Source organism: Alligator sinensis, unplaced genomic scaffold (assembly GCF_000455745.1).
Source record: "Alligator sinensis unplaced genomic scaffold, ASM45574v1 scaffold309_1, whole genome shotgun sequence".
NCBI lineage: Eukaryota > Metazoa > Chordata > Crocodylia > Alligatoridae > Alligator > Alligator sinensis.
In genome coordinates, this window is record NW_005842080.1 from 2,514,347 (window position 1) to 2,540,059 (window position 25,713).

The 25,713-nt window shown below is 41.2% G+C and overlaps 1 protein-coding gene across 17 annotated transcripts in view; it reads left to right on the forward strand.

Annotated features, from left to right (window-relative positions):
• The window catches only part of LOC102368693 (supervillin), a 169,780-nt gene that overhangs the window by 118,601 nt on the left and 25,466 nt on the right, over positions 1 to 25,713 (forward strand). For 11 of the 17 annotated variants that reach the window (XM_025204404.1, XM_025204402.1, XM_025204408.1 and 8 more), the window contains 11 exons: positions 3,775 to 3,832; positions 3,957 to 4,108; positions 5,743 to 6,424; positions 12,748 to 12,831; positions 14,865 to 15,779; positions 16,112 to 16,282; positions 16,919 to 16,953; positions 20,481 to 20,542; positions 20,918 to 21,057; positions 22,921 to 23,016; positions 24,392 to 24,644. In XM_025204404.1, coding sequence (XP_025060189.1) covers positions 3,775 to 3,832; positions 3,957 to 4,108; positions 5,743 to 6,424; positions 12,748 to 12,831; positions 14,865 to 15,779; positions 16,112 to 16,282; positions 16,919 to 16,953; positions 20,481 to 20,542; positions 20,918 to 21,057; positions 22,921 to 23,016; positions 24,392 to 24,644 — 2,648 coding nt within the window. The remainder of the gene's footprint in view (positions 1 to 3,774; positions 3,833 to 3,956; positions 4,109 to 5,742; positions 6,425 to 12,747; positions 12,832 to 14,864; positions 15,780 to 16,111; positions 16,283 to 16,918; positions 16,954 to 20,480; positions 20,543 to 20,917; positions 21,058 to 22,920; positions 23,017 to 24,391; positions 24,645 to 25,713) is intronic. The other 6 variants (XM_025204403.1, XM_025204409.1, XM_025204407.1 and 3 more) reach the window with 6 other exon arrangements.

The following is a 25,713-nucleotide window of genomic DNA, read 5'->3' on the forward strand; positions in this document are numbered from 1 at the left end:
ACAAATACAAAAACCTCTGTGGCCTTTTAAATAAAAGGAGCCTTTTCAGGTCAGCTACTCAGATGATGATTTGCATAATTGAAATTGCCATCTGCAACTTTAAGCATAGATGATGTAATGCAGCATAGACTAGACCTATTCTATTTTTGTCTTGCTTGGGAAGGTGTCAAAGAGATGTTTTATGCATCCAGTGTTTTATTTGGGGTGCAGAACAGCGGTAGAATCTCTGGAACTTAAACAGCATGTGGTTGCTATGTATTATTTCTAAGCATTAGCTCTAATGTCAGCATTTCAAAGCCTGCCTATGATTAATATGTAGCTCAAGTGTCTAAGTTCAGCTTTGACAAGAAAACTTTTGTTATTAAGTTGTCTTCTCAGTATTCTCATAAACCAGAGAAAAAGAGCTGCTTCCTGGTGGTTGAGTGATACTGTATAAAATCCATTGGTAATTGTAAGAAGGAAAATGAATGGTCTGATCATATACTTGGGTGGAAGTCCTATTGTTTCTATAATTTGAGGAAGTTTTGGGGGGATTTGTCATTATTCCATTGCTGCCTTTATTGCACACACTACTGTAGCCTGGGGTGAAGAGGCAACATGACTCCTCTGGGGCTTTCTGACCAAACTGAAGAGTTGTAGCATGGTTTTTGGTATTGTCCAAGCTTTGCATACATATTGCCAGTAAGTAAAACGGAAAAGTTTAATCTGACGAAGTCAGACTGAATATCTAACCTTTTAAGGTAGCTGCTGTTGGAGAACAAGGTATTCATTTAGACAAAATTTTGGTAGGAGAAATTAATACTTCAACCATGATTAAGAGTTGAGGCTTGTTTTAATTGTGTTTTTGGCTTAAGGCATAACTCAGGTGTTGCCCTGCCTGATTCTCTATTTCTGATTGGGTTAGCTGGCCTGCGAGTGGGAGGGTCAAATTGCAGTCGTATTGACTCTGGGCTTCTGTTTAGCTAATGAAATCCCTTTGTGGGTCAGATCTTGATGTATTAGTAACAGTTCACTCAACCTAACTTGGCTTGAGAAGCTCACATAGTAATTTTTTAGTTAATTTGCATTGAAGATGGGTTCATAGTAAGTAGTTTAAATGGATGCCCCAGGATATTTTTTCCTCCTCAGGGCTAGCTTAAACTATAAACTAGTTTAAACTATGACCCCAGCTGACTTCCTGTCCCTCGGGTGAGGGACTGGACTCGATCTTACAAGGTCCCTTCCAGCCCTAATGTCTATGAAATCTATAGTACCACCACACCTATTTAAATTAGTAGTAGATTGCTATCTGGACCTTGCTTGCCACAAGACATCTGACCTGTAGGCCAAGGTAGTGTGATGGCAGCCAGTATCATCAGAACAGCCTAGAAATACAGCCAGGGCTTATTCCATTGCATCCACCCAAGTGTGATTTTATTCACCTTACTTGCATCTTGAACCAAACAGTTAAAGCAGAAGACATGAATGGATGCTCCTCCTTGCTGCTTTTTGTAACACAGCCTGATGTACAAAAGTAGATGCGTCAGTGGGACAAAGGGGTACAAGGTGATATAGTGACTTTCACTTGCAGAATGGGTCTATCTGAACACTAGAAATATCTCTTACCTATATTTTTGCATTGTCAGTTAAGTATAAATGTAAATAGTGTATTCTCAAGCTTCCTCTTAAGCAATTTTAACTCTACAATAAATTGTCACTCTTGGATAAAGTCTTGTAGTCAGCCTAGAATTTAATATTTTCTAATACTCTGCTAATACTGTAGAGTATTAGTTTTACTTGGTTAAACCTTTTCCTTGCTTAAACGGAATATTTATAGCAAATGTCCATCTCAGTCCTTGTTTGGCTGGTATTGTGTGAATTGGAACTCCTTTCTACAGGACATTCATCTGTCTTCTGCAATCCAGTTGTGGAACCTGAACTACATAAAGAAAACTTAATGTTCTGTTACAGTAGAAACATATCCTTTGATGTAAAGGAGTGGCAAGCCTGTTGAGAAGTCCAAACCACCCTAAAAACCAGTTGGAAAAGTCTTTAGCCCTTTAACAGGCCTACACAGTGACACTAATGTAGAAAATCAGGTTTTTACATAGCAAATTGGGTTTCTGGAATTTAAGGGCATGTGCAGATGAAACGGGGGGCCCTAAATTGAAGCGGTGGGTTTTAAAAAACACTCCTTCAAATTAGGGCTGATTAAACCCCCCTATCATGCACTAACCCCCCCTTATCATCCACAGCCCCTGCTGCCTCCCCTGCCTCTCCGGCAGGGAGCGGAGGCGAGCTGCTGGCAGGTGGAGCGGCCCCTGGGTTCCAAGGGTGGGGGCTGGTGTTTTCCTTGTGGCAGCGGCGGGCCACCCCCCTCAGGCAGCACCTGCCCACAGGAACCCAGCTCGAGTGGTCCCAGGGGGCACTCCAGCCATGGAGGGAAGCACCAGGCCCCTGCACAGCTCAGGCGGGCTCCAGGGGAGGAGAGAGGGGTAGGGAAAAAGATCAGGTGCTCTGCTTTTCTTGGGCAGAGCCTGCTTTCCCGGGCTGCTGCCAGACTGCCTGCAGGGCTTCCTGGAGAGCCGCGGAGCTGCACAGAGTCTGGTGCTTCGCTCTGCAGCTGTAGGGGAAGCAAACTAGGAGTTTTAGTTTGCTGCAACCCAAGTCATTATGCCACCGAATTTCCTACAGGGGCTGGAATTAAGACTCAATACACCGCTGACCCGTGCAAACACTGACACCACTAAAGCAGTGCAAAAGCATTTAGCCTGCTTTAAAGTGTCGTGCACACGTGTGCCTCGTTTAGTCTACATGCAGCCTAAATTCTCTACTCTTTGAGATGCTATTTCCTTTGCCAGATATAAAATGATTGTACCACACTTGTTTTTCATAGCTACTTCTGTTCCAAAGCAGTTGACAAATAACAATGGATAAATTGCATGTGTCCCCAATATAGGCATTACTTCACTGATTTCATAAAGTGCTAGAGAAAGACTGTAGTCACAGTTATAAGAATACCTGATGATACTAAACAGTTTAGGACAGATGTAAAGGAAATAGCATATCCAGCTATGACTATAGGCAAGGCCATCTTGGGGTTATAATTCCCCATGTTAAGAATTTAGCAAAGATACAGGGGTTAATTTGTGAAAAGTACACATATGGTTGGGATTTGGACAATTCCTTCAGATTAGGCTAAAGAACACTTTGTGGGATGTTAAGTAAACATTGCTTGGGGATTAGCAATTTACAGCCCGCAGGCTGGATTCAGCCCATATACTGCGGGGAGAGGAGGGCACCACATTACAGCCAGGCAGCAGGGGGCTTCTGCACCAGCTGGCTGGTAGGGGACTTTGGCATCAGGGTCCTTTGCTCATGCCACAGCTGCGTAGCAAGGAAAAGCAGCAGCAGGGCTTGGATTCAAGCACTACCCTAACATGGATCTGAGCTGGATCATTTCAGCCTGCAAAATGGTTGCCAGCAGCTGTATTAGTTGGTTGTCATAGAGCCAAAGTTCCAGTTAATGTGTTAAAATGTAACTCGCCTTGTTTACAGTAGTGTTTAAGTGGGACTTTGGTACCTACTGTAGCATGTGGATAATATTTTTTTTTATCAGTTTAGTGTTCTAGGAAACTGCTTATGGTGAAAAGATGCGTGAAAACCTCTGCTTTCCTAGGCCATCACATTTTGGTTGACACTTTAAAATCAACATTTTGTGATTTCTGTGGGCTTTTGAAAATTCCTAGTTTCTATAGTGTTTTCTGTAACGAGACTTTTTTATTGTTTTTTCAGTTTCAGAATTAAGAAAACTCTTTGAACCAAAAAAGCAAGATACTTTGGAAATGAAAAGGTAAAAATGCCATTTCTAAAGTATTAGTTTTACAGACAGTTATTTTGTTGCATCTCCTTAGAAACTATCCCCAAAGCTACAGACATTTGTTTCAGATTGAACATTTCATTTCACCTTCTTGCAGAAAAGAAAGAATAGCCAGACGTTTAGAGGGAATTGAAAATGATACCCAACCAATCCTGCTCCAAAACTGTCCAGGATTAGTGACCCATCGTTTATTAGAAGAGGATACACCAAGATATATGCGTGCTACAGATCCATATAGTCCTCACTTTGGTAAGAAGGGTGTGAACATACAAAATGTCAATCAGTTCAACCATGTCAGTTTGCTTCATACTTGGAGTAGCAAATGCACAGATCTCATGCTTAATGGTTGAGAGAACTGTCACAAAATATTTTAAACCTCTTTTTTAGTTTTTCTACCTGGCTTTGCTTTTTATTTTTTGTTTTTCTGGTCTCCCACCATTTTGGAAAAAGCTACCTCTCTTGTTTTCTTAATAGTAAATTTGTTATAAGAATCTGGATTTCCTTTTGAAACCTAAAAAGATTTTTTTTTTTTTATTAGTCATTTATGTGTTTTTGGAGATGTCTGTGGAATAAATAGAAGGTTATTTCAGAAGGGTATCTGGGAATATCCACAGGTGATTTTTGTTAGCTAGCTTTTGACTCTCAAAAACCTGTGCTAGCTAAAGGAATGAGTAACACCATGTGTTCAAAGTCAGTCGTGTGTAAGTGAATGAGTTGGGTAGGGACAAAGTCACAGTTATAGAGAAGCAGGGCTGGAAGAGACCTCTAGAGGTCATCTAGTCCAACCTCCTGCCAGATACAGGATTATCCCTATCCAAACCATACCATACAAATCTATTGTCTTAACATCCTAACAAAACTACACAGTCAACCCAGACAAGGTCTGACCCTGAGTAGAGGGACAAGACCCTCTAGCCAGGAATCTCTTGGTTTAAGTCCCATCAGGATCCATGACACACCCCAGTCAAAATCCCCAGCCTTGGCTGCAGCCAACACCAATGTTGCTGAAGAGAATGTTGCAGTGGGGAGTGGGGGGGAATCCAGCAACACCCAGAAGCATGGGAAATAGCCGTAGTAGAATATAGGCATAGCTACTCCTAGATCATTCCTGAGCAATGCCTGTTCAGCCTCTTCTTGTGCACCTCCACAGATGGAGATTCCACAGCTTCCCTAGGCAGTCTGTTCATTGTTCTGCCGCTGAAGGTTTTTCTGATATCCAATCTAAACCTACTTCGCTGTAACTTCAAGTCATTGGACTGTATCCTACTCTCTGCAGCAAGAGAGGGGAGGTGTTTTTTCTTTATGGCAGCCCTTCAAGCACTTTTCCCACAAACTGAAGATGCTTAATTCCTTCAGCCTCTCCTTGTATGACTTGCCTTCCAAGCCCTTTATCATGTTTGTTGCCCACCTCTACTCCCTCTCTAACTTCTCCATGTCCTTTTTAAATTGTGGAGCCCAAAACTGCTCACACTACTCTAGATGAGGCCTAACCAGTGCCAAATAGAGGCTCTACCACTTCTTGCATCTTGCACCTAACGCTTCCACTGATGCATCCCAAAAACACATTCACCTTTTTGTGCGACTGTATAGCACTGCAGGCTAATATTGAGTCTGTGATCTACCAAGACTCCTAAATCCTTCTCTGTAGTGTTGCTATCCAGCCAGGTGTTACCTATTTGTATTTCTGTTTTGGATTATTCCTCTTAAGGTGTAGCAGCTTGCATTTGTCAGCATTGAACTTAATCTTGTTAGCTCCGTACCAGTTTTGTAATCTGTCAAGATCCTTCTGAATTGTGCTACCATCCTCTAACATGTTTGCAATCCATCCTAGTTTTGTGTGGTCTTCTAACCTGCTTCTGACTTTATGTAAATGCTCCTTGCAGGAAGATCAAATGAAGAGGAGGAAACTTCAGATTCTTCTGTAGAAAAGCAGCCTAGATCATCTAGGTACCGAGCAGAATCCACAGGTGCAAATACAGAACCATCCTATAGCACCGAATCCATGGATACCCAGGGGCTCGATTCAAAAGCAGAAAGGATAGCTAGGTACAAAGCAGAGAGGCGACGCCAATTGGCAGAAAAATATGGATTGACTTTAGATTCAGATGTTGATTCTGAATATATGTCCAAATACATAAGGGTAAGGAAAGATCCTGATACTGCTGAGAAAAAGGGTGCGAAAAGTGAGAAGCAGGAAGATGAAAGCAGGGATTATAGTTCTCTGTACTCCTCCCAGACGGAGATGCAAGAGTCAAAGAGGAGTACTTCTGAATCCAAGGAGTACTCCTGTTCCACAAAAGAGTGTGTTCCAGATGGAGAGGAGCTTTTAAATGAGGAGAACAATAAACGAGCACGGGACTCAAGTACTACTGGGCAGGCTTATGACTTGTCCTCAGCAGTGGAGAGTTCTGCATCCTTTTCATTTTCTGGGCAAGAATCCTCCTTTAGCGAAGTGCCAAGATCACCAAAGCAAACTCCCGGAGTATCTCTTTCCTCACCAAAGCAGGTAGCCTCACCAAGCCACTCCCAGAATGACCAGCTTGTGCACATCGACACCAGACAAGGGTAAGCATGCTTTTTGTTTTGGTAGCCTTTCCCTTATTCAGCTCTTAAAGCAATAGCTATATTACATCCAAACCTTTAAAATGATCACACAGGTTCTTCAGTGCTACTAATCAGTCTTCAGATTCCTTGAACTAGATTCTGGCTTTGAATTTGTAAATATCATAATTGTTTCAGATCACTGAATTACTGTGCTTAAATGCTATGAAGTTTTAAAAGCCTGTATTTGCTGAGATGAAATTTAAACTCACTTTCCTTGATTTTGTGTTTTTTGTGGTGGGGGTTTTTTGTCTTAAGCTGTTGTAAAAGAACCGTGGAAACAGATCTACGAACTTTCAAGAGAGTTCTTGAGAAAGGAAGAATGGAAATAGTTACAATATGCAATGTGCTGCTTCAATCAAAATGTGTTGGATCGATATAACAAACACTTTAAAATGTATTCTCCTTCATATTCAGTGATTTCTACCCCCCCCCTCAACCCCCCAAAAAGAGCAAGTTGTCAGTACCAGTAACTTGTATTCCTTGAAGTCTTTTGCTCAGACTCAAGCACAAGTAGTATGTTTCTGTGCTGACGCATTGGAGGGAGAGGAATTAAGGTGTCTTCCTATGGCTCCAGGGGCACAAATGCAAAACTTAGTTCAAAGACTGCCCTCAGCGAGACCAGCTGTAAATGGGTACCTTGTTGTTTAGGCTGTGTGGAGAGTCAAAGGTGACTGGATATGATGCAAGCCCATCCCTCCTTTGCATGCCATCAACTCTGGAAACTGGCATGTTTTAATGACACATAAGTCCCAAATGGGTCTTTGATTTGGCTTTATTTTTGCAAATCAAGTTTCAAACTGGTATGTTGGATTAGCTGGAAAGAATAGCTGAATTATCTGCCTATTTTCAAGACTGAAAACTTGAATTTAGGCAGATTCTGATTCTACCTGTAGTCTGGGATTAATTTTGAGATCCTGCAAAACTAGCGCTCATCTCTCTGCTTTTTCCCCACTCCCATACCAATAAAAGTGTAACTTTTTTTTTTTGTTGCTTTTATGATTAGAGAAATCTCCTGTAATGCAGAATAACCAGATTCTTCCTGAATAAACTGATTGGCTCGAGAACCAAGAACTCATTTGAGAACTCCCACACCAGAACCATGACATTCCTCTGAAGTAGGAGAGCTACCAAATACCTGATTGTAGCAGCCCGAAAATAAAATTTCTCTAATAATCCTCAAAGGACTTGATCTTCAGGCATCCCATAAAAAAAAAAATCATTTTTTGCCAGCTGTGCTAACTGAGGGTTTATGATAGTGCCCGTTAGTAAATAGCTGAGGTGAGACCTACTAATAAGAGCAGTTTTTGTGTCTATTTAGCACTGAAATCGAGTTGCATTGACTGGATGTGTCATTATCATCTTGAGCTTGAATTATGTTCAGATGAGAAACAAAAATTTTGAGCGTTTGATTCCCCGGTTCCCTCATTTAATGGTATTGGTACATCCAACATCCAAAGTAAGGAAGCAGTCTTATTGGACAAAAGCAAATAGCCTGAAGGTCTCCTTTGGGCTTTACCCTTTCCTGTTAAGGTAGACACATCCAGCTGTCAGTGCAGGTGCAGCCTGCTGACTTGCAGTTTCTGTTTCAATACAGTGCACAGGAGAGGCTTGATGAAAGTTCTTGTAGTACTTTTTTCAGGGCCTTATTACATTACATTTCAGTGTTAAGAAATTTCAGTCTCAGCCTGTCTTCCTTTGCAGATACCTGCATGCATTTGGTATGTGCTTTTTCTAGTTAAATAAAAGTCTGAGAGGAATAGTGCACTTGTTCAAAGGAACCTGAGTGAGAGAATTACAAAATTTCATATGCTTTTTCCATCCTAAACAACTGCACAATGCAACTGAGCTGTAGATTCAGACTTACTTTCGACAGAGGCTTGAGAGAGGTTGTTCCCACAGCAGGCCTTAACTGATCATTGCACTTTTTTATCTCAAGCTTTATTCAGTCAGTCTGATAAATCATTGCTGACTAATTGTATTAGCGATAGGAAGGGGTAAAAGAACAATTAAAGAGCGAGTTGCTAGTTTTTCATTTTGTTTTTATGAAGGTAAGGAAGGTAGACCAAACTGGAGCCTTAAGGAAAATGGAGATTAGACTCCTCAAAGCCAAGATCCTGTCCACTGCAATTTGAATCCTGATTCTCTCATGTACTAAATCTTAGCAAGCATCACTAGCTCATGCAGCAATGAGGACAGGACATTTAGAACAAGGTTATTTCCATGTTTTATCAGTTTTCCAGCTCAAGAACAAGTCATTTCCCACTCCTATAAATTCTCCTTCTCACCACCTGATAAAAGAGACTGATCTTTGGGGATTGTTTAAGTAGAAAATTCCTTCAGTGATAACATGCTGTTTGGGGAAAGAGAAGCCTACTTAATAGCTTCCTGCCCAGCCTCTCACAAATGTCTTTTGAAGAGCAAGGAGCAGTAAGGGTAACTTTTTTTAAAATATGTGTATGGTCTAGTATAAAATACCCAGCTTGAAAAGTAGAGGGAGTTGTGTATATTATGTTCCCTCCCCACCCCACCTTGCCTCACCCTACCACCATAGAAACCAGTCAAAGAAGTTCAGATCAAACAGTGGAAGAAACAGGACCACTCTTCCATGTTTTTTCCAGCTACTGCTCTTTGAAGCTGCCACTTCATCAGTGCCACTTGCTACCCTTCCTTCAGCTCCACTTGAGTGCTACAACAGATTTTCTGTTTTGTATGGCTCACTTTCCATTATTGTGAATGTATCTCTTAAGGATGAGCTTGATTTGTTCACTTAGTGGAGGTGGCCCCACTAATGATCTTTTTTCCATGCTCTTCTGCTTTATTCCATTTCCAGGCAATGAAATGGCTGCAAGTAATATGCTAGTGGTAACTTAAGTTTAGGGCAGCTCTACTGTGCATTCATTAAGAAGTATTGAAGCTATTGTTCCATGCCCTTGCTACTTTGTGCTTTTTATTATTTATTTGCATTGCTCTTGTGCCATGGAGCACAAATCCTGTCTGGGTAAATGCTAGGATGGTACTTGGGGGTGAGAGGCTGTCTGTGGCTCTTTTTGGAAAAAACATATGGGCCTAGACAGATGTGGTCCAGTTGTTCAATAGCCCAGCTGCTTGAATTAAGATCTGTTCCCTTGTTTTGATACCTGCCTGGGCAATGGGACAATGCTCACTTGCATTTAGTCCTTTCATTTATCATTTCTTATTCCACCTCTCCTTTTTACTACTGTTGATTGCTTCCTGCAGTATTCTCCTCTACACTGATTAGTTGTTTGTCCTGAATGTTTGCTGTAAAGTATTCAGAGCTATTTTTTGAGAAGCTTGAGGCGATCATCTTCCTAGTGGAAAGCCTTAAAATCAGAGATACAAACATTGTTTTAACATTAACATTGTTAGGTTTCTTTCTTTAACTGCAGTTGGACTATGCTTAAGAGCAAAAGCACATGCAACTTGCTGCAGAACAGATATGGACAGTTTACAACTTCCCCTGCCAAAATTAATTATTAATCCTATTTTCCATCAGACAGAAAACCCCTCTGAAGATATTTTTTGACATTTTGTGCTTGGTTGCAGAAAGTGGCAGATTAACTCTAAATTTAAAAATGTGACATTCCTACTTTTGGACGTGCTTTAGTAAATGCCAAAGCACACATTAACTGACAAAGGATGTTTGTATCGAAAACCTTGCAAAGAAGAATTTTTCCAACTGTCTTAGTTGGTCTAATAAAACATACTGGATTTACCCAAAGAACCTTTTTCTGCCATTAACAGACTAGGAAGAAGTTCTGTTGTTTCAAAGCAACCTAAGCTCTGCTATGTCACTTCCTTCTAGTGTGCAGTGAAAGGCTTTTTCCACAGCTATGTGCTAATTTCTCTTTAGTGATCTAAAAGGAAAAACAAATTTTGGGGGGGTTCTTTCTCCTGTAAGGGATTGGCTTTAAATGAGTCTTGGATAAAGTGAAAAATATTGGTGAAGTTGGACTGAACTCTGCTTGGAGGAAAATCTTAATTTGAAGTGGTGGGGGCGAGGTGGAAATAAGTGAGCCCCTTTTTAATTGATCCTAAAATAGGAAGGGCGAATGGCATAAGAAAGTCTTCATCACTTTGAGGCAACTCTAGCTGTTAAAGCTGTGTTTGACTTCAAAGTGACTCTCTTCTGTACTGTAAGGAGCTACGCCAGACTTCATCGTTGTAACTGAGCAACACTAGCACGTGGTGCTTTCAAAATGCATGTGTGCATAAATGTCCCCATTGTCTAATGTTGCTTGATCAGGGGATAGATGTATTTGCAAAATCTTCTGTTGCTGTGAGACCTTGAATTACCACGAGTATAAAGCTGGTAGTATAAGTCTGGAGAAAACTGATGGGGGATTTGATAAGTCTTCAATTACATGAAGGGTTATTATACAAGATAAAGAAAACCTTTTATTTACTCTGTGGACATAGGGATAAGATTAGGAGAAATGGCCTCAAACTGCAGTAGAGGAGATTTAGGTTGAAAATTAGGAAGAATTGTCTGCTCATGAATGTGGTTATGTATTAGAGTAGGCTGCGTAGAGAAGTTGTGAATTCCCATCCTTGGAAATTTTCAAGAACAGGTTAGACACTTGATTGGGATGGTTTAGGTAGGGATGATTCTGCATTGAGCAGGGGGCTGAACTAGTAGATAACCTCATGAGGTCCCTTTCAGCCCTACTTTCCTACAATCATATGATCCTAAGCTGCATCAGCAAATGACTGCAGTGGTAAATAGTTATCCTTTATTTCCTGGAAGCCTTTTGTAGCCTTCGATTTATTTTACATTTTTATGCTAAGTACACACAGTCAAAAAGTCTGAGACTGAATCAATTCAATCTTGGCAGGTTAGTCTAAAATGCATAGACTGATCCAATAAGCAGGTAAACAGATATTCACTTCTGATTCTGGAAATGCAGCCACATGCCTGCAGTAGCTCAGGCAAAAAGCTGGGGGGGTGCTAGAGCACATCTCCTTGCTCAGCCGGAGCAGACAGCTTGGTCCAAGGCTAGCCTACGCACCCTATGACGGGGGTGGATCTTGCAGGGGAGGTGCAAAGCATCCTAGGGTATTGGGGGACTGTGAGTTAACTTGAATCTGGAGGGGATCTGGGACAGAAGTTCAGTAAATTGATTTAACATAAATCAGTTAAGTCTGATGCTATGTCCATCCAGGTTTATCTTAAGCCAGTTTTGGTGATTTGGAAAGCAATTTATGTGCATTGAACTTCTGTTATATTACAGATTTGAACCAGTTTCCGATCACTTACACTGGTTTGTGTGTAATTTCTGTCCTTATGCAAGGGGCGAGGATTTTTTTTGGCGGGGGGTGGGGGGCGATACCGTTTATTGAACCAATTGTATGGTTGGAATAAAATTGGATAGGTTTTCATATGCAAGACATTCTTCATCAGCTCTTGCATCTGAAAGTTTGTATAACTTTTTTCCAACCTTACAGTTGGTCCAATAAAAGTTATCACCCCCAAAAATTCCTAGCCTCCCACATAATTCCTGGACCATCAAGGCTGCAACATCATTCTAACACTACTTTAATTTTTTTTAAAGACATTTTAATGTTGTTTGTGTTTTGTAGCCAGCTGTAAGAAAACCAGACTCAAACTGTTTTTCTCTGCTTATTTAGAGCACTTGTAACATTCCAACCTATCCTAAAACACAGCTCGTTTTGGGGCTCTGTAGCCTGGGACTGGGAGTTACTGCATCTGAACTGAAACTATTTGTGACAAAGTGCTTAAAGAGGAAAGCTTTTTAAAGGCCAGTTGCTCTGTGTAGGTATTTCTTTCTAAACTGCATTAGCACAATTTGATTTTTCTAGCATTATCAAATCTATATCTTGTCGGAACTATAAACAAGATTTTTGGTAGGATTTGCTGCTTTAGATTTTGAATAGAAAAGTAAGTCTACATTTTGCGTACTATTGTGCTTCTTCCCTTGTATCTTATACAGGATGTCAATCCAGAAAGTGAAATAGCTGTAGCTTCTCTTGGTCTTTCATTTCAGACATTTGGACAGTTTGGGCACGACGTCACAGCAAAATATTTAGGATTCTGTAGATTATGTAGAAAAAAATATTTGGTTAAACAATTGTGCTGCTTCTTTGCATTAAAATGTGCTGTGTTGTTTAACTTTCTGAAGTTATCTTTGTAACTGAATGAATACTTGAAAACTGTTTTTAAGATATTGGGGTGGGAGGGTACATAAGACTGAGTGTGCATGTATTGACATCTTACCAAAAGCTATCTGAAGTTCTATTTTCTATAGTAGTGGAGGGAAAGCAAAACCTGAATGGTTTCTTCAGAAAGATTCGGAAGGGGACACACCTTCACTTATCAGCTGGCCCTCCAGGTATCCTAAAATATAGCTGTGTGGCTAACAATCAAACTGTAACAGTCTTCTTCCCCACCTCCCTCTTTTTTCCTCTGACATAAATTACTGTTTGTCTTCTATATCCTTTAACAGCCATGGATGAGAAAAGATCACTCCTATTCAGTGAACAGCCACTGAAACTTACTTCTGGAGCATCTGCTTTTATTGTAACTTGTAACTAATTGATTTAGTGGAAAACTAGAAATACCCCCAATGTTTCCTTCACAGCTATTATTATACTGGCTTTGGCTAATTTCTGTAACTCATTATCTTGTCTCTGGTCTGTTCTTAACTATTTTTTCCTTTGCACTCTGCAAATTTTAAGTCCTGAAGGTAGTTTTATTAAAAATAAGACTATCGTTTTTCTTGCGGGTGAGAGGGAGGGGAAGAAGGATTAAGAACATAAACTATAGAGAAGACAAAATAACTGTATTCAGAGCTACCAGTGGACTTTATCCTACCATTTGACAGCATGTTGGAATAGCCCCCAGATAGGAAGCAGGGGAGACGCATTCCAGGGAAGACTTCATTTTGGACTCACGATTAATTATCTGAATCTGAAAACATGCAGAAAGGATACTCTGGGGAAAAAACTGATGGCTTCATAATATTCTGAAGTGGTTTCTTAATCTTTCAGAATAAACATGACACTTTTTCTGGTTTTTTTTAAATAAGTTGAAAGAAAGGCTTCACTTAAAAGTGGGTCAGTCTTTAAAACTGGAATACCGAGCAACTTGAAAGGTTAATATGCCAGTGGTGTGGGTCCTCACTCTCAAAACCCCTAATCCTGGTTTATAAAGTAACCCCCCTATATTCAAAGTTAATTCTGAAAAGTCTGTTGATAACAAGCCTTGAACTACACTTACTTGGGGATTGGAATGTCTAATGGACACTAAACCTGGCAAAAAGCACCTTACTGCTTACCATTTTCAAGGAAGTACAGATCTCTTTTTAATCTTTATGTATAAAACATTTAAAATTGCTTATTTAGTGAATGCTCTGTAAACTTCCTGTAACTTTAAAAACTATGCTAGAGATTTCCGTTGCAGTTCTTTAATTTACATATAGGACAAATTATGCCCTTGGGTGTCTAACTCCTGCTAACAGGAACTAGCAGCAAACAGTGAAAGGCAGAACATAGCTCTGTATTGGTACATGTGCATCTTAAACATTAAAAAGCATTGCTAGAAACCGAGTCAAGGTGAGAGAAGTTTTGATACATTTCCATAAATTCAACATATTGGGATGTTGTGAAGGCTTTTTTAAACGTTCGTAAAGCACACGCTTTTTATTGAAGCTGTGGCATAGGTTTAACTCAATGATGCTTTAATTTGCTGTTGCCACGCTTTCACTTTTACAGCTGTGCCTTAACTATATTCGGTCTCTCTTAGCAAGTTTGACTGAATTTGTTGCAGCATCTCAAATGCTTCTGCTTAGACCAAGCAGAAATCTAGCTGAAGATCTCCTATGTAACATACTTCTAAAAATTGTCTTTATTTGTTGCAGGGATGGGGGAAGATATCCAGATAATATATTAAGTAATTTGTTCTCAAAGTGAGCAGTAAGGTGTTAGCTGCTTGTGGTGAAAAGACCCTCAGAAATCTGAATAGTGCATATTGCAAAAGGAACATGGCATTGTTTAAAACTGTTTTTTAGAAACTGTTTTTATTCTCTCTCTAAGGCTATAAGAATGCATTGTGTTAGATAAAGGAGCATCATTGTGATTCATGGGAACATGCTCTAAATTTGATACCTTACTCAGTTATATTTGAAGAAGGCTGACCATGTTCTCAGCCGCTTCTAAATGATTTTCAGTGTCCTTGAGTGACATGTTAATACCAAGATTTTAAGGGGGAGGGAGATTTGACCCATTCTGTTTAGTTACTCCTTTGTAGTCTGTTCTAATATAATGTTGCTCTGTGTTCTTGCAATAAGAGCATGTTGTGTTTTTTTTTTCCTCCCTATAATCAGTTGTTGTTGTTGACAGCTTTAATCCTTTTTCTTTCTTAAAGAGTAAAAGTTAGAGAGAAACTGGTGAAAGAGGAAAGTACTCGTGGAAGCCCTGAACTTGTCACAGATGCTCTGTCTCTCAGAAAATCACAGCCAGTGCCAGTTCATTACATGCCTCTTCAGTCAGAAACATCTGCCTTTGATAGGGTTGCCAACCAATCACTCAGCTCAGTTCACCAACCAATATATGGCTATATTCAGTCCACTGGTGTTGCTCAAGCTGCTAAGCTGATGGCAACGGAAGAACTAGAAAATGTGTCAATTAGCAACTTGTTAGTCCCAGACAATGCTGGTTTCATCACAAAAACCCCAACAGCCTCTCTGCTACAGAATGAAAAGAGCGACATACTCGAGAGCTATGGATCAAAGCCTGATGAACATAATCTGGAGATGGAAGAGCTTTCAAAAAGCAGAAAACCGATTCTGCCCTCTGAGATTCGCAAGCAAGGAAAGAGCCATGAAGGCCTTTTTAGAGGAAGGGAATTAGACAAGCCTGCAGTTAGCTCATCCCTGATAAGCAAGCCAAAGACATCAGAGCTTCAGAAAGAACTTGAGTGCATCAAGCATCAGATACCTGAACCTCAGCTTAAGATGCCTGAGAACATTGAAAGGAGTGAAACTATTATGTTCATTCAAAGTGGATCTGTATCACAATCTGCCAAGGCAAAAGGCACTCCTCGGGAAGTGTCTACAGTGAAACAAAAACTCTTGACTCGCTCCTTGTCCGATTACACTGGTGCTCCTAAGCTAGAGACTTTTAAAAGTAAGGAGCCAGTTACAAAAAAGGAGATGGCATTTCAGAGTGTTGAAGCAAATGTGCCCAATGGTGAGATTGGCATGGTAGACACAAAGGTCTCTGTTGCCCAGCTCCGTAATGTCTTTCTGGAAACTGCTAATGCCAACAAGAAAACTGAACTGTAGGTGACATTTTAGAAATTTTTGTGTGACGCTTGCACGTCCTTGGCAAAATGATGCACAAACTCAACATTGGTTTTGTTCTGTTTTAAAGCACACAGCTTAGCTCTCACCAGTCTGTGTTGGAGGCTGAGTCAGCCTGAATCCTGGTCTTTTGCTTCTGCTTGCTAGCCCAAGTTATGATGTTGGGTAGCTGGAATGTTTACTTCTGTGCATGTTACCCTAAGAGCATGCAGAGTGATCGTTAGCATATCGTTTTTGTGAGATGCTTATATCTGTGCTTTTACTTCTCTCTCCTATTCTCTTTTCTATGCACTTCTTATATGGTTAAAAGTGAATCTCGGTTTGAGATGCCAACATCAGGTAGTGCTTTGTCTGCCAATACTGAACGTGAAAGAGGGCCACGAAAGCCAAGGCGCTATTTTTCTCCTGGTGAAAGTAGAAAGACTTCCGAGAGATTTAGAACTCAACCTATAACTTCAGCAGAACGAAAGGAATCAGATAGGTAGGCAGCATGTGTGTGGCTTTCTGTAGTGTTCTGATGCAGGTAGCGAGCTCACGTAGAAATATAAGCGAGCTCACATAGAAAACTTTCTCACGATGTCAGCAAAAAAATTTCTTACAAAGGGTTTTCTGTCTCCGTAACAGCAATAAAGTATACATTTTTATATACAAGCAGTTTTGTTTCTTCAGAACAATTTTGAAGTATTTGTTGTAAAAATGAAAGTACAACCAGGCAGTTGTTCTGAGTAGGAAGAAAGGCTGTCTGGTTTTTATATATCACATATATGTAAAGGGAGCTCCTTTTTAAAATAAACAACAGTTATGCCCAGACTCAATGTTTTACGTTTAAAAGGACTGCCAGAAAATTCCTAAGACTAATATGAATTGCACTTGGAATAATTTTTCCTTTTCTAGATTTTAAGTTTGGCTTGTACTGCTTGCCCTACTGCTCTTGTTAAAGGATTTCAGTAATGGAAAAAAATTGACTGTTAAAAACATGTAGCTTTCTCACCTATGAGACCTGTAACTGTCCCACCTAACCATTTGAAACTGGATTTGTTTCTAGACTGTGGTTTCCTTTGGTTCCCTGCAGCCTCTCTCTCCCAACTGACTCTCTTTATTTGCTATCCTTCACTAGATCTGCTTTGACTCCAGAAATGCCAGCTGCTGATGGTAAGCGTGCCTGAATTTCTATTTGGATAATGGTGAAGTGAGGAAGGGATGAGGGAAGAGGGTGAGCTGCAAAAAGTGCTTGTCATTGGGTGCATCTACACATGCCCCTGACTGTGCATTTGGTACTGCGCAGTCATTTTGTACTTGTTTTTGTACTGCGCAGACCCAGCAGCAATTGTTTTTAGATGCTCCATCACTGTAGCTGTGAGCTGCAGTGATGTAGCTAAGGTATCAGGGTTTATGCCTGCTGATGCTACATCGCTGTAGCAACAAGCTATGTTGCCATAGCTCAGTGACATATCTCATGTAGATGCACCCAGTATGACCAAAATCCAGCAGTCAGTATAGTATTACAACAGAATCTATACAGGCAACCCCCGCTTAACGCTGTTTCACTTAGCGTTATTTTGCTGTAATGCTCATTTTAAATTGATACCTGCTTTCACTTAGCGCTCAGCAAGTTTTGTTATAATGCTCGTGGTCACCATCTTGGGTCATTAAAAGCAATTGTGGTTGCCACCTTAGGTCGTGAAATACTTTCAATTTTGCTGAGCGCTTGGTTTTTCAGGAAACAAGAACGCTAAAAGCGGGGGTTGCCTGTATATATAACGGGGTCTGTCTGCCTGCCTGCCTGCCTGTCACGGTCTTGGGGGGGGCGTGGCTCCTGGTGGAGCATGGCTCCAGCCAGTGCTGCGTCAAGAATGAAAGGCAGGGTGCAACTCCAGCAGAGCAGGCCAGGTGGATGTGGGGGGAGTGGGGGGTGCGCAGGTGGACATGGAACAGTGGCAGCAATTGGCGGTGGGGTTGGCTCGGGGCCGGACATGGCGCATCAGCTACACGGGGCAGCGGGTGGCAGCAGTGGTCGCTGTGTGCAAGTCGTCCCGTCCCGTCCCGTCCCGTCCGTGGGCAATTCGCTAGTATTACATACTATTTTAGCTATTCCTAATATGCTTTTGTGGGTCATAAGTAGAAAAGCATAGTTCTACCATTTAATTAAAGCCAAAAAAATCTGTCTGCAGCTCCCTAGTCAGCATTATATTTTAAAAAAAAATTAAGCCAAACATTTTTCCTATAATTATTTATATCCACTCAAGATTGTAGATATGATTTTTATTTTTCTATTAACCTATTTCTAAGCAGTAGTCTGTGTCAAGTGCTTGGGAAGTTTGAATGCTGATGGAAACTTTTGTATTGTTCAAACAAATATTTTTCTAGTTAAGGAAATTGCTGGATACTTAAGCTTAGTATGGTAATACTGACTAGCAGTCTTGCTTCTCTCTTCCATGGTTGTATAGCACTTCAGTTCTGGCACAAATAACAAAGCTAATCTCTTGAACAGCTACATTTAGAGTTTTGATGCCTTATACTACTTGAATGCTGATATTCCCCACAGCTTTTCATATTTTTATAGCACTTTTTCAGCCCTAAAGATGGCTATTGGTAGTAGCTAAAACCAACTGAAACAACAAAGGAAACAAAATGATGATAGAAAAACTTGCTATTATAATCTGATTTTCATAATCTGCTCATGGGAGTAATACACTTATGTTTCTATTCTAAGGTGAGATGAAATAGTGAACCTTCAAAGCTAAGTGCAGGCAGTCAAAAAGCCCAAGGCTGAATCAATTCAGTCTTTGCAGGTTAATTTAAGATGCAGAGATTAAACAAGTGGACAGACATTCACTTTTGATTCGGGAAATGCAACCACATGCCTAGAGTGGCTCAAGCCAGAACTGGGGGGGGGGCACTAGAGCATGGCTGTCTGGTACATAGCCAGCATGGGCTGTGTTTTCCCTTCCTGTTCCTGCTGCCCCCGAGGTCTCTGGGATTTGCAGTCCAGAATCACAGCAGCAGGACACTTAAGGGTTGCTCCGTCACTACTTCTTCCTGCTTCCAGGTGCCTCTGGGATTTGTAGTCCACAGTCACAGCCAGCAGTAAGTTTAGCAGGTCAGGGCTGCTCTGTACTTGGGAGAAGGGGGGTTTAACTCCAGCTGTGGTTTGCTTCCCTGGACCCAACCCTTTTCTGCTGTACCAGACAGCCCAGCCCAGCCCAGGGCTGGAAAGTATGCTGGTATGCTAAGGAACTGTGATTTAACTTGAACCAGGAAGAGGTCTGGGAGAGAAGTTGCATAAATCAGTTTGACCCAAATCAGTTAAGTTTGATACTACAGTCAGCCAGATTTATCTTAAACCAGTTTCAGCCATTTTGAAACTGGTTTATGTGCACTGAGCTTCTGTTCTGTTACAGGTTTAAACCAGTTTCTGATGACTTAAACCAGTTTATGTAACTTCTGTCCCTAGCCCAAATGGTTATTACTAGTTCTTGAATCTAGCAGTTCTCCAAATATTTTTTGAGAGTTTTAATACACTAGGACACAGGAGCAGCATAATTATAATCAAGTTGCAGCAAGGGAATTTTAGGTTAGATATTAGGAAAAAATTTCTCATGAAGAAGGTAGTAAAGTAGTAATTTACTGTTTGAATTATACAGTAAAAGCTTTGTTATCCAGCATGAGTGCGGGGAGTGTGAGCCCCCCTCCCCCCAGCCAGAAATTCCAATTACTAGTGTTCCGGTTATTTAAATGCTGGTTAACACAGCTTTTACTGTATATAAATTATTATTGAGAAAATTTATTAATTGAATACTAATATATTCATCCATAGATGCTTCTCAAGTAAATCTCACGATGTTATACTCCCGCTGTACTTGGCCTTGGTGAGGCCGCAGCTGGAGTACTGTACCCAATTCTGGGCTCCACAATTCAAGAAGGATGTTGAGAAGCTTGAGAGAGTCCAGAGGAGAGCCACGCACATGATCAGAGGGCAAGAGAATAGGCCTTATGAAGAGAGGCTGAGCGCCATGGGACTTTTCAGCCTGGAAAAGTGCAGGCTCAGGGGGTAACCTGATGGCTGCCTATATGTACATAAGGGATGTATATCAGGATCTGGGAGAACAGCTGTTCACCAGAGCACCCCAAGGTAACACAAGGACCAACAGCCATAAACTCTTCCAAGACCGTTTCAGGCTGGACATAAGAAAAAATTTCTTTACTGTCCAAGCCCCCAAGACCTGGAACAGACTTCCTCCAGAAGTGGTGCAGGCATCTACTCTGAACTCTTTCAAGAAATGTTTGGATGCTTATCTAGCTGACTTCCTGCCCTTGGGGCAGGGGGCTGGACTTGATGATCTTTGAGGTCCCTTCCAGCCCTAATGTCTATAAAACCTAGGAAATATAAACAAAAAAACCCAACACTTTTCCCTTCCGTGTTTTAACTTTCTGTCCCTAAGCAAAAGTCTAATTTGAAAAAGGCAAGTTATACTCCTACGTACATGCTGTTTTTGAGGAAAACAGACCCTAACTTGCGTTTACATTTTAATGCTGGTCATTTTCCTGGTTCTTCTTGTGCCAGTAAGTAAATTTGTCTTTTGTAGTTAAAAGGATTTCTGGACTCATTTTCTGACGTGTTGGTATTTACAGTGCAGTATTTCAAGTTCATGTTATATCATGTGTTTTTCTTTCTGTAGATGAAGAAAAACTGGATGACCGAGCCAAACTGAGTGTTGCTGCAAAAAGGCTGCTTTTTAAAGTAAGCATTGTGTTTTCTCAATCAAAGACTGACTTGAATTTTTTATGCAAGAATTGTCAATAACCCTGATGCTGCCCAAGTATACTTAACCTCTACCTGCATTAGTATCTTTGTAAATCGCATATACTTTTCCTAGTCACCTGAGTGCTAGCCATATTGTTTATGACGTTTTCAGGAGACTACATATATCTCTTGGAGATGTGTATAGCTCTTTTTTTATCTTCATGTTGCTTGTTGCCACTTTTCCTCTGCCAGTTCAGAGTCATCTATGTAGAAAATGTAACACCTAGCATCTAAGAAAGCTGCACAGAAACACTTGTTCTGGTAATTTCTTCTTCGTTGGGGTTATTAATGTCAACATGTGTATAATCCCAGGAAATGGAAAAATCACTTGAAGCAAAAAATATTCCTAAACCACGTTCAAGGAATTCAGCAGTAGAGAGAAGACTGAGGCGTATGCAAGATAGGTCCCGCACACAACCAGTTACTACTGAAGAAGTGGTCATTGCAGCAACGTAAGTTCAAGTAATGCATTAGCTTTGGTGTTGACTACTGCTTTTAAAGCTGAGACTGTATTACACACATATCATATTTACAGCTTGTTTAGTCAGGAAAAGATTTGTTGTCATGGCACGGTTTTGAGAGACGCAGGGAATTGCTACTTGGCGATTCCTTTAGGACTAAGGGGTATAGGAGGGGTAGGCAACGTTTTTTGGTCAGTGCTGAAAACCCCCACAATTCCTACCTTGGAAAGTGCCGGAGTACTGGCATGCCAGAAAAACAAAATGAGGGCAGGGGGTATGTGGCAGGATGCCCTGTGTGCGCCCCGTGCCCCCCAGCCCTGCTGTTCTATTGCCCCCCAGACCGGGCTCCTGGCTGGCAGCAACTACCCAGAGTCGGGGCTGGCTGCAACCGGGAGGCCGCAAATAGCTGCGCCAGGCTCCGAAGCCCTGGCATCAGCTCCGTACTGGCATGTGCACCCGCATGTCGGAGTGGGCAGTGGGGGAGGGGCCTGAGGCAGCGCAGCCCCAGTCTCTCCCCTGCTCCTGGCACAGAGCTGGTGACGGCTCCGGAGCCCAGCGCAGCTGTTTGTAGTCAGCCTGGGCTCTGGGCAGCTGCAACAAGCAAGCAGGGAGCAGGCTGCAAACAGCTGCGCCAAGCTGCACAGCTCCGGCATCAGCTCCGTGCTGGTGGCGACTGTGTGCGCACCTCGGGGCAGGCTGCGCTGCCCTGCCTCAGGCCCCTCCCCCAGCGCCCGCTCTGAGGCGTGCCTGCACGTGCCGGTACGGAGCTGATGCTGGGGCTCCAGGGCCCGGCGCAGCTGTTTGGAGCCTCCCGGCTACAGCCAGCCCCGACTCTGGGGAGCTGCTGCCAGCCGGGAGCCCGGGCTGCTCCCAGCAGGCAGCTGGGACGCTGCAAGCCCTGCTAGGAGCAGCCCAGGCTCCAGCAGCTACACAGAGCCAGGGCTGGTGGTGGTGTGCCAAGCAAAATGGCCTTGCGTGCCATGCTCGGCATGCATGCGGGGGGTTGCCAACCCCTGGGGTATAGAGAGGACTAAATTGTATGAACTGTAACAGTAAATTCTCAGCCAGAGTGCCATGAGATCCTTTCAAGGGTGTCATTCAATATTAGCATTGTTAGATGCATCACAAAGTGAAAGCAGAAGTTTCAAATAGACAAATGCATCGTATTAAAAACCTTCAGACCTGTTGTGGTCTTCCCAAATGCTTTGCACTAGTAGAATTGCTCTATTATTATTCCATAGTCAAAAAACAAGTGAACTCTTAAGAGCTGGTATTTTCTGAGGGGTGCCTCAAGTCTAATAAGGCTGAAAACACTGAACTTTAATCTCGCAGAAATCCTGTGAAGCTGTTGTGTAGAGAGGGATGAGTTGCAGCATTGGATTGTAAACCAAGTAAAGTCATTTTTGCCTTGAGGAAGTCTTCACAATTAGTTATGGAGCATATGTGAATTGAGGAAAACCTGCAAGTGCTCCTGTGCACCTCCTGAAAATCCATGCCTTGCCCCCTCCATTCATACATCCTGTCACTGTCTGGAAAACCACGGGCAAACCAGTTGTCAGAGAAAGAATCCATGCACATAATTAGCAAATAGAATGAAGAAAATTTGGTGTACATTGTGGGTAGTAGTCAAGCACTAGAGAGAGACTCTCTTTGCTGTCCTAAGCCTCTCATTTAGCTCTTTCAAAGTACTTTGTCTTATTTTGCAAGAGTTTGCAGCAGATAACTGTTAATTGTAAAATGTTGCTGTTTGATTTTTGTCTTTTCTGTAGTTAACACTTAATACAATGCTTTTCTTAATGCTTTTTTCTTCTCTCTCTTTGTGAATTTTCCCTCCCTTGGCAATTCTTTTTAAAGTGAACCTACCCCTGCTTCACGTTCTGTGAATACCCACACTGTAGTGGCAAGAATACCTAGTCCCACTGTAGTTAAGAGCACTGTACAACCTATCAGGTACTGGGGGGGGGGGCGGTAAACCTGCATGTTACATGGAGCACAAGGTTCCTGGATAACAGATGCATCTTAAAATTTTGAATGGCTTATCAATGTGTCAAACAAGTCAGCAACATTTATTTCAAGAATGTTTTAAAGATACCTGTCATCCTTGTTTTTCTGATTGCATGATAAAACATTTAAGCTTTTGTGCTTGTTGAGCACCTGACTTAGGACCTCTCTTTACTTGTTTTGAAGCTCATATTTTATGTGGAAGAATTGAACTTGCATGATAAAACCCCTAGCAACCCCCTCTTGCTCCCCCCCATGCGCTTTTATGTTGTTTTAAGAAGTGTTTTGTCTCCAAATTCAAAAATACCAAAGCTAGATCTTTTTCTTTCATAAGTCGTACATCTCTATATGGATTTCTTAATATGCATCTTTCCTCTAATTTTACAACCTGAAATATAAGAAATGACACCACCTGTAGGTGCAAGCACAAATCCCTGTTTGCATCTAGTGCATAGAATGACTTCCCAGCTATAGACAAGGATTATGCCAGAACCTCTAGCATACTGTATAAACACAAAAAATCAAATCTAACTTGATTCAACCCATAGAATAAGTTTAATATAGAAATAAATATAGTTATGACTGTGTAAACAGATCCTATTGTAAACATTGGTCATATTGTCTTTTAAGTACTTTAGTGCGTTTCTAAGCCTATTCTTTGGGTTTCTGCATATAGTCTAAAGGGAGAACAAATGTAATAAAGATGCATTGCCATTGTATTTTAATGATAAAAATTATCATAATTTTAAGCAATCGCCAGCTCAAATTCTAAGATTTCAATATTGCAAGTGTTCTCTTGTTTTATAAAATTAACAATGCATCTTCAGTTAATTATTTAAATGTAAACAGTGTAATTATATTAATTATGTAAAATGAAAATATAAACAACAGTGATTAAAACCCCAGCCTTTAGTTTCTTCCATTACGTAGTGTCTATAAAAATTCCTAATAAAGCAATTTAAATAAATGTCACTGTAGAATAGACATCTAAAATTTACCTTCACAGAAAATTCTGTGTTAAATGGTTGAAATGGAGCAAACTTTTTTGACTGACTTCTGATGGTTTTAAGTCCCACTTCATCCTCCTTTAAAAACAATTTGTACCCCAGCCAGCTACCTGAATCTGTGAAGCACGTTAAAGTCTTAATCAGAATTCTCCTTGCCGGTATTTCGCACACTGCATAACCACTTATGCTGCTATTTTATATTGGCTATTGTTATGCTTCATGTGCGATTGTCTTGCCTCTATATCAGGATAAAACCGTAAACTCTAAACAATCGCACAAAATTCTTAACAAGCTAACTTTTAGGTCTACTCTTTCAGTCTACAGGCATCAGCACACCAAAAAATTTTAGCTAAAGAAGAGATCAAAGCAGCCAAAGAAGCAGTTGAACAAGAACAGTCTGATGAACCAGACTCCTCTAGCTTAAGCTTGGCAGAAAAGATGGCCCTGTTTAACAGACTGTCTCAACCAGTATCGAAGGCCCTCTCAACAAGGAGCAGATCTGACATCAGACACAGGAGAATGAATGCTCGCTACCAAACACAGCCAGTCACGCTGGGAGAAGTTGAGCAGGTATGTACAACCTTAATCTGTTTCCATAAAAGTGTCTTTAAGTTTTGAGGGCTTCTATAGACCATCTTTGAAGTTCCTTAATTAAATAGATAAGTTATACACTGACAAAGCTTATAGTATGTATTTCTGCTCTCAGGAAAAGGCTTCTGGTGTTAAGGAACAACATTCCCTTTAAAATCACCAGATCTTACTGATATATTTTTTTTAAAACCAGGATTTAAGAGCCTAAACTCTTCTTGGTCTGGAAAAAAAAGTGCATTGTTGTACCTCTCATACTGGGTACAATAAAAGATGGTTGCCCATTCTTTAAGAACAAATTTCCAAGCTGAAGCAATTTTAAACTAGTGGATAGCAGTGCACATTAAATATTTCAAGGGTGCTTTGAAGTCAGCAATTCTGTACTCTTCCCTATTAATGTGTGTTTGAATTCTTGCTTTCAACCAATATGTTTGTCTTATTAATCAGGACACTTATATCATTTTCATCTGTGTGGAGACATTAAGATCTTTAAAGGCACAGTTTTCACCTATGACTGCAATAGCAAAGTAACTGTCCTAGAATGATTTGTGGAGTTGAGTTAGTCCTCTAACCAATGAACACTTCCTATTTGGGATGCTGTCATCTCTTTTCGCACTTTGCAAATGACATTCTCTATACAGTAGTGGAATTGTGTGTGGGAGGGTAGGGCTTACCTGGCCTTGGAGTGGAAAACTGTAATATGGGAGCAATCTATTCCATGTACTAGGTCCTTAGGAGACATTTAGGCGAGTCCTAAGATCCTCTTTTACCTTGCTTGAGACCCAGAAAAATGCATAAACGTGAATGTGTATCCTTGCTGTTTTTTGTGATTTAGGTGAAGGCACGTTGCAAAAATAGACCCAGGAAAAGGGGAGTGCCCACAACTAAAGCCTCAAGCTCTCTGGGCTTTGCTGGTTGCCGCAAGGCACTGGGAGCATAGGCAGAGGAAAAAAATGGGGCGGGGGGAGTCTGATCACGCATGCATGCCCCCCCACCCCCAGCCAGGAAAATCTGCAGGGGAGGGGGTGGGGGGAGGGGAAATGGCCATGGG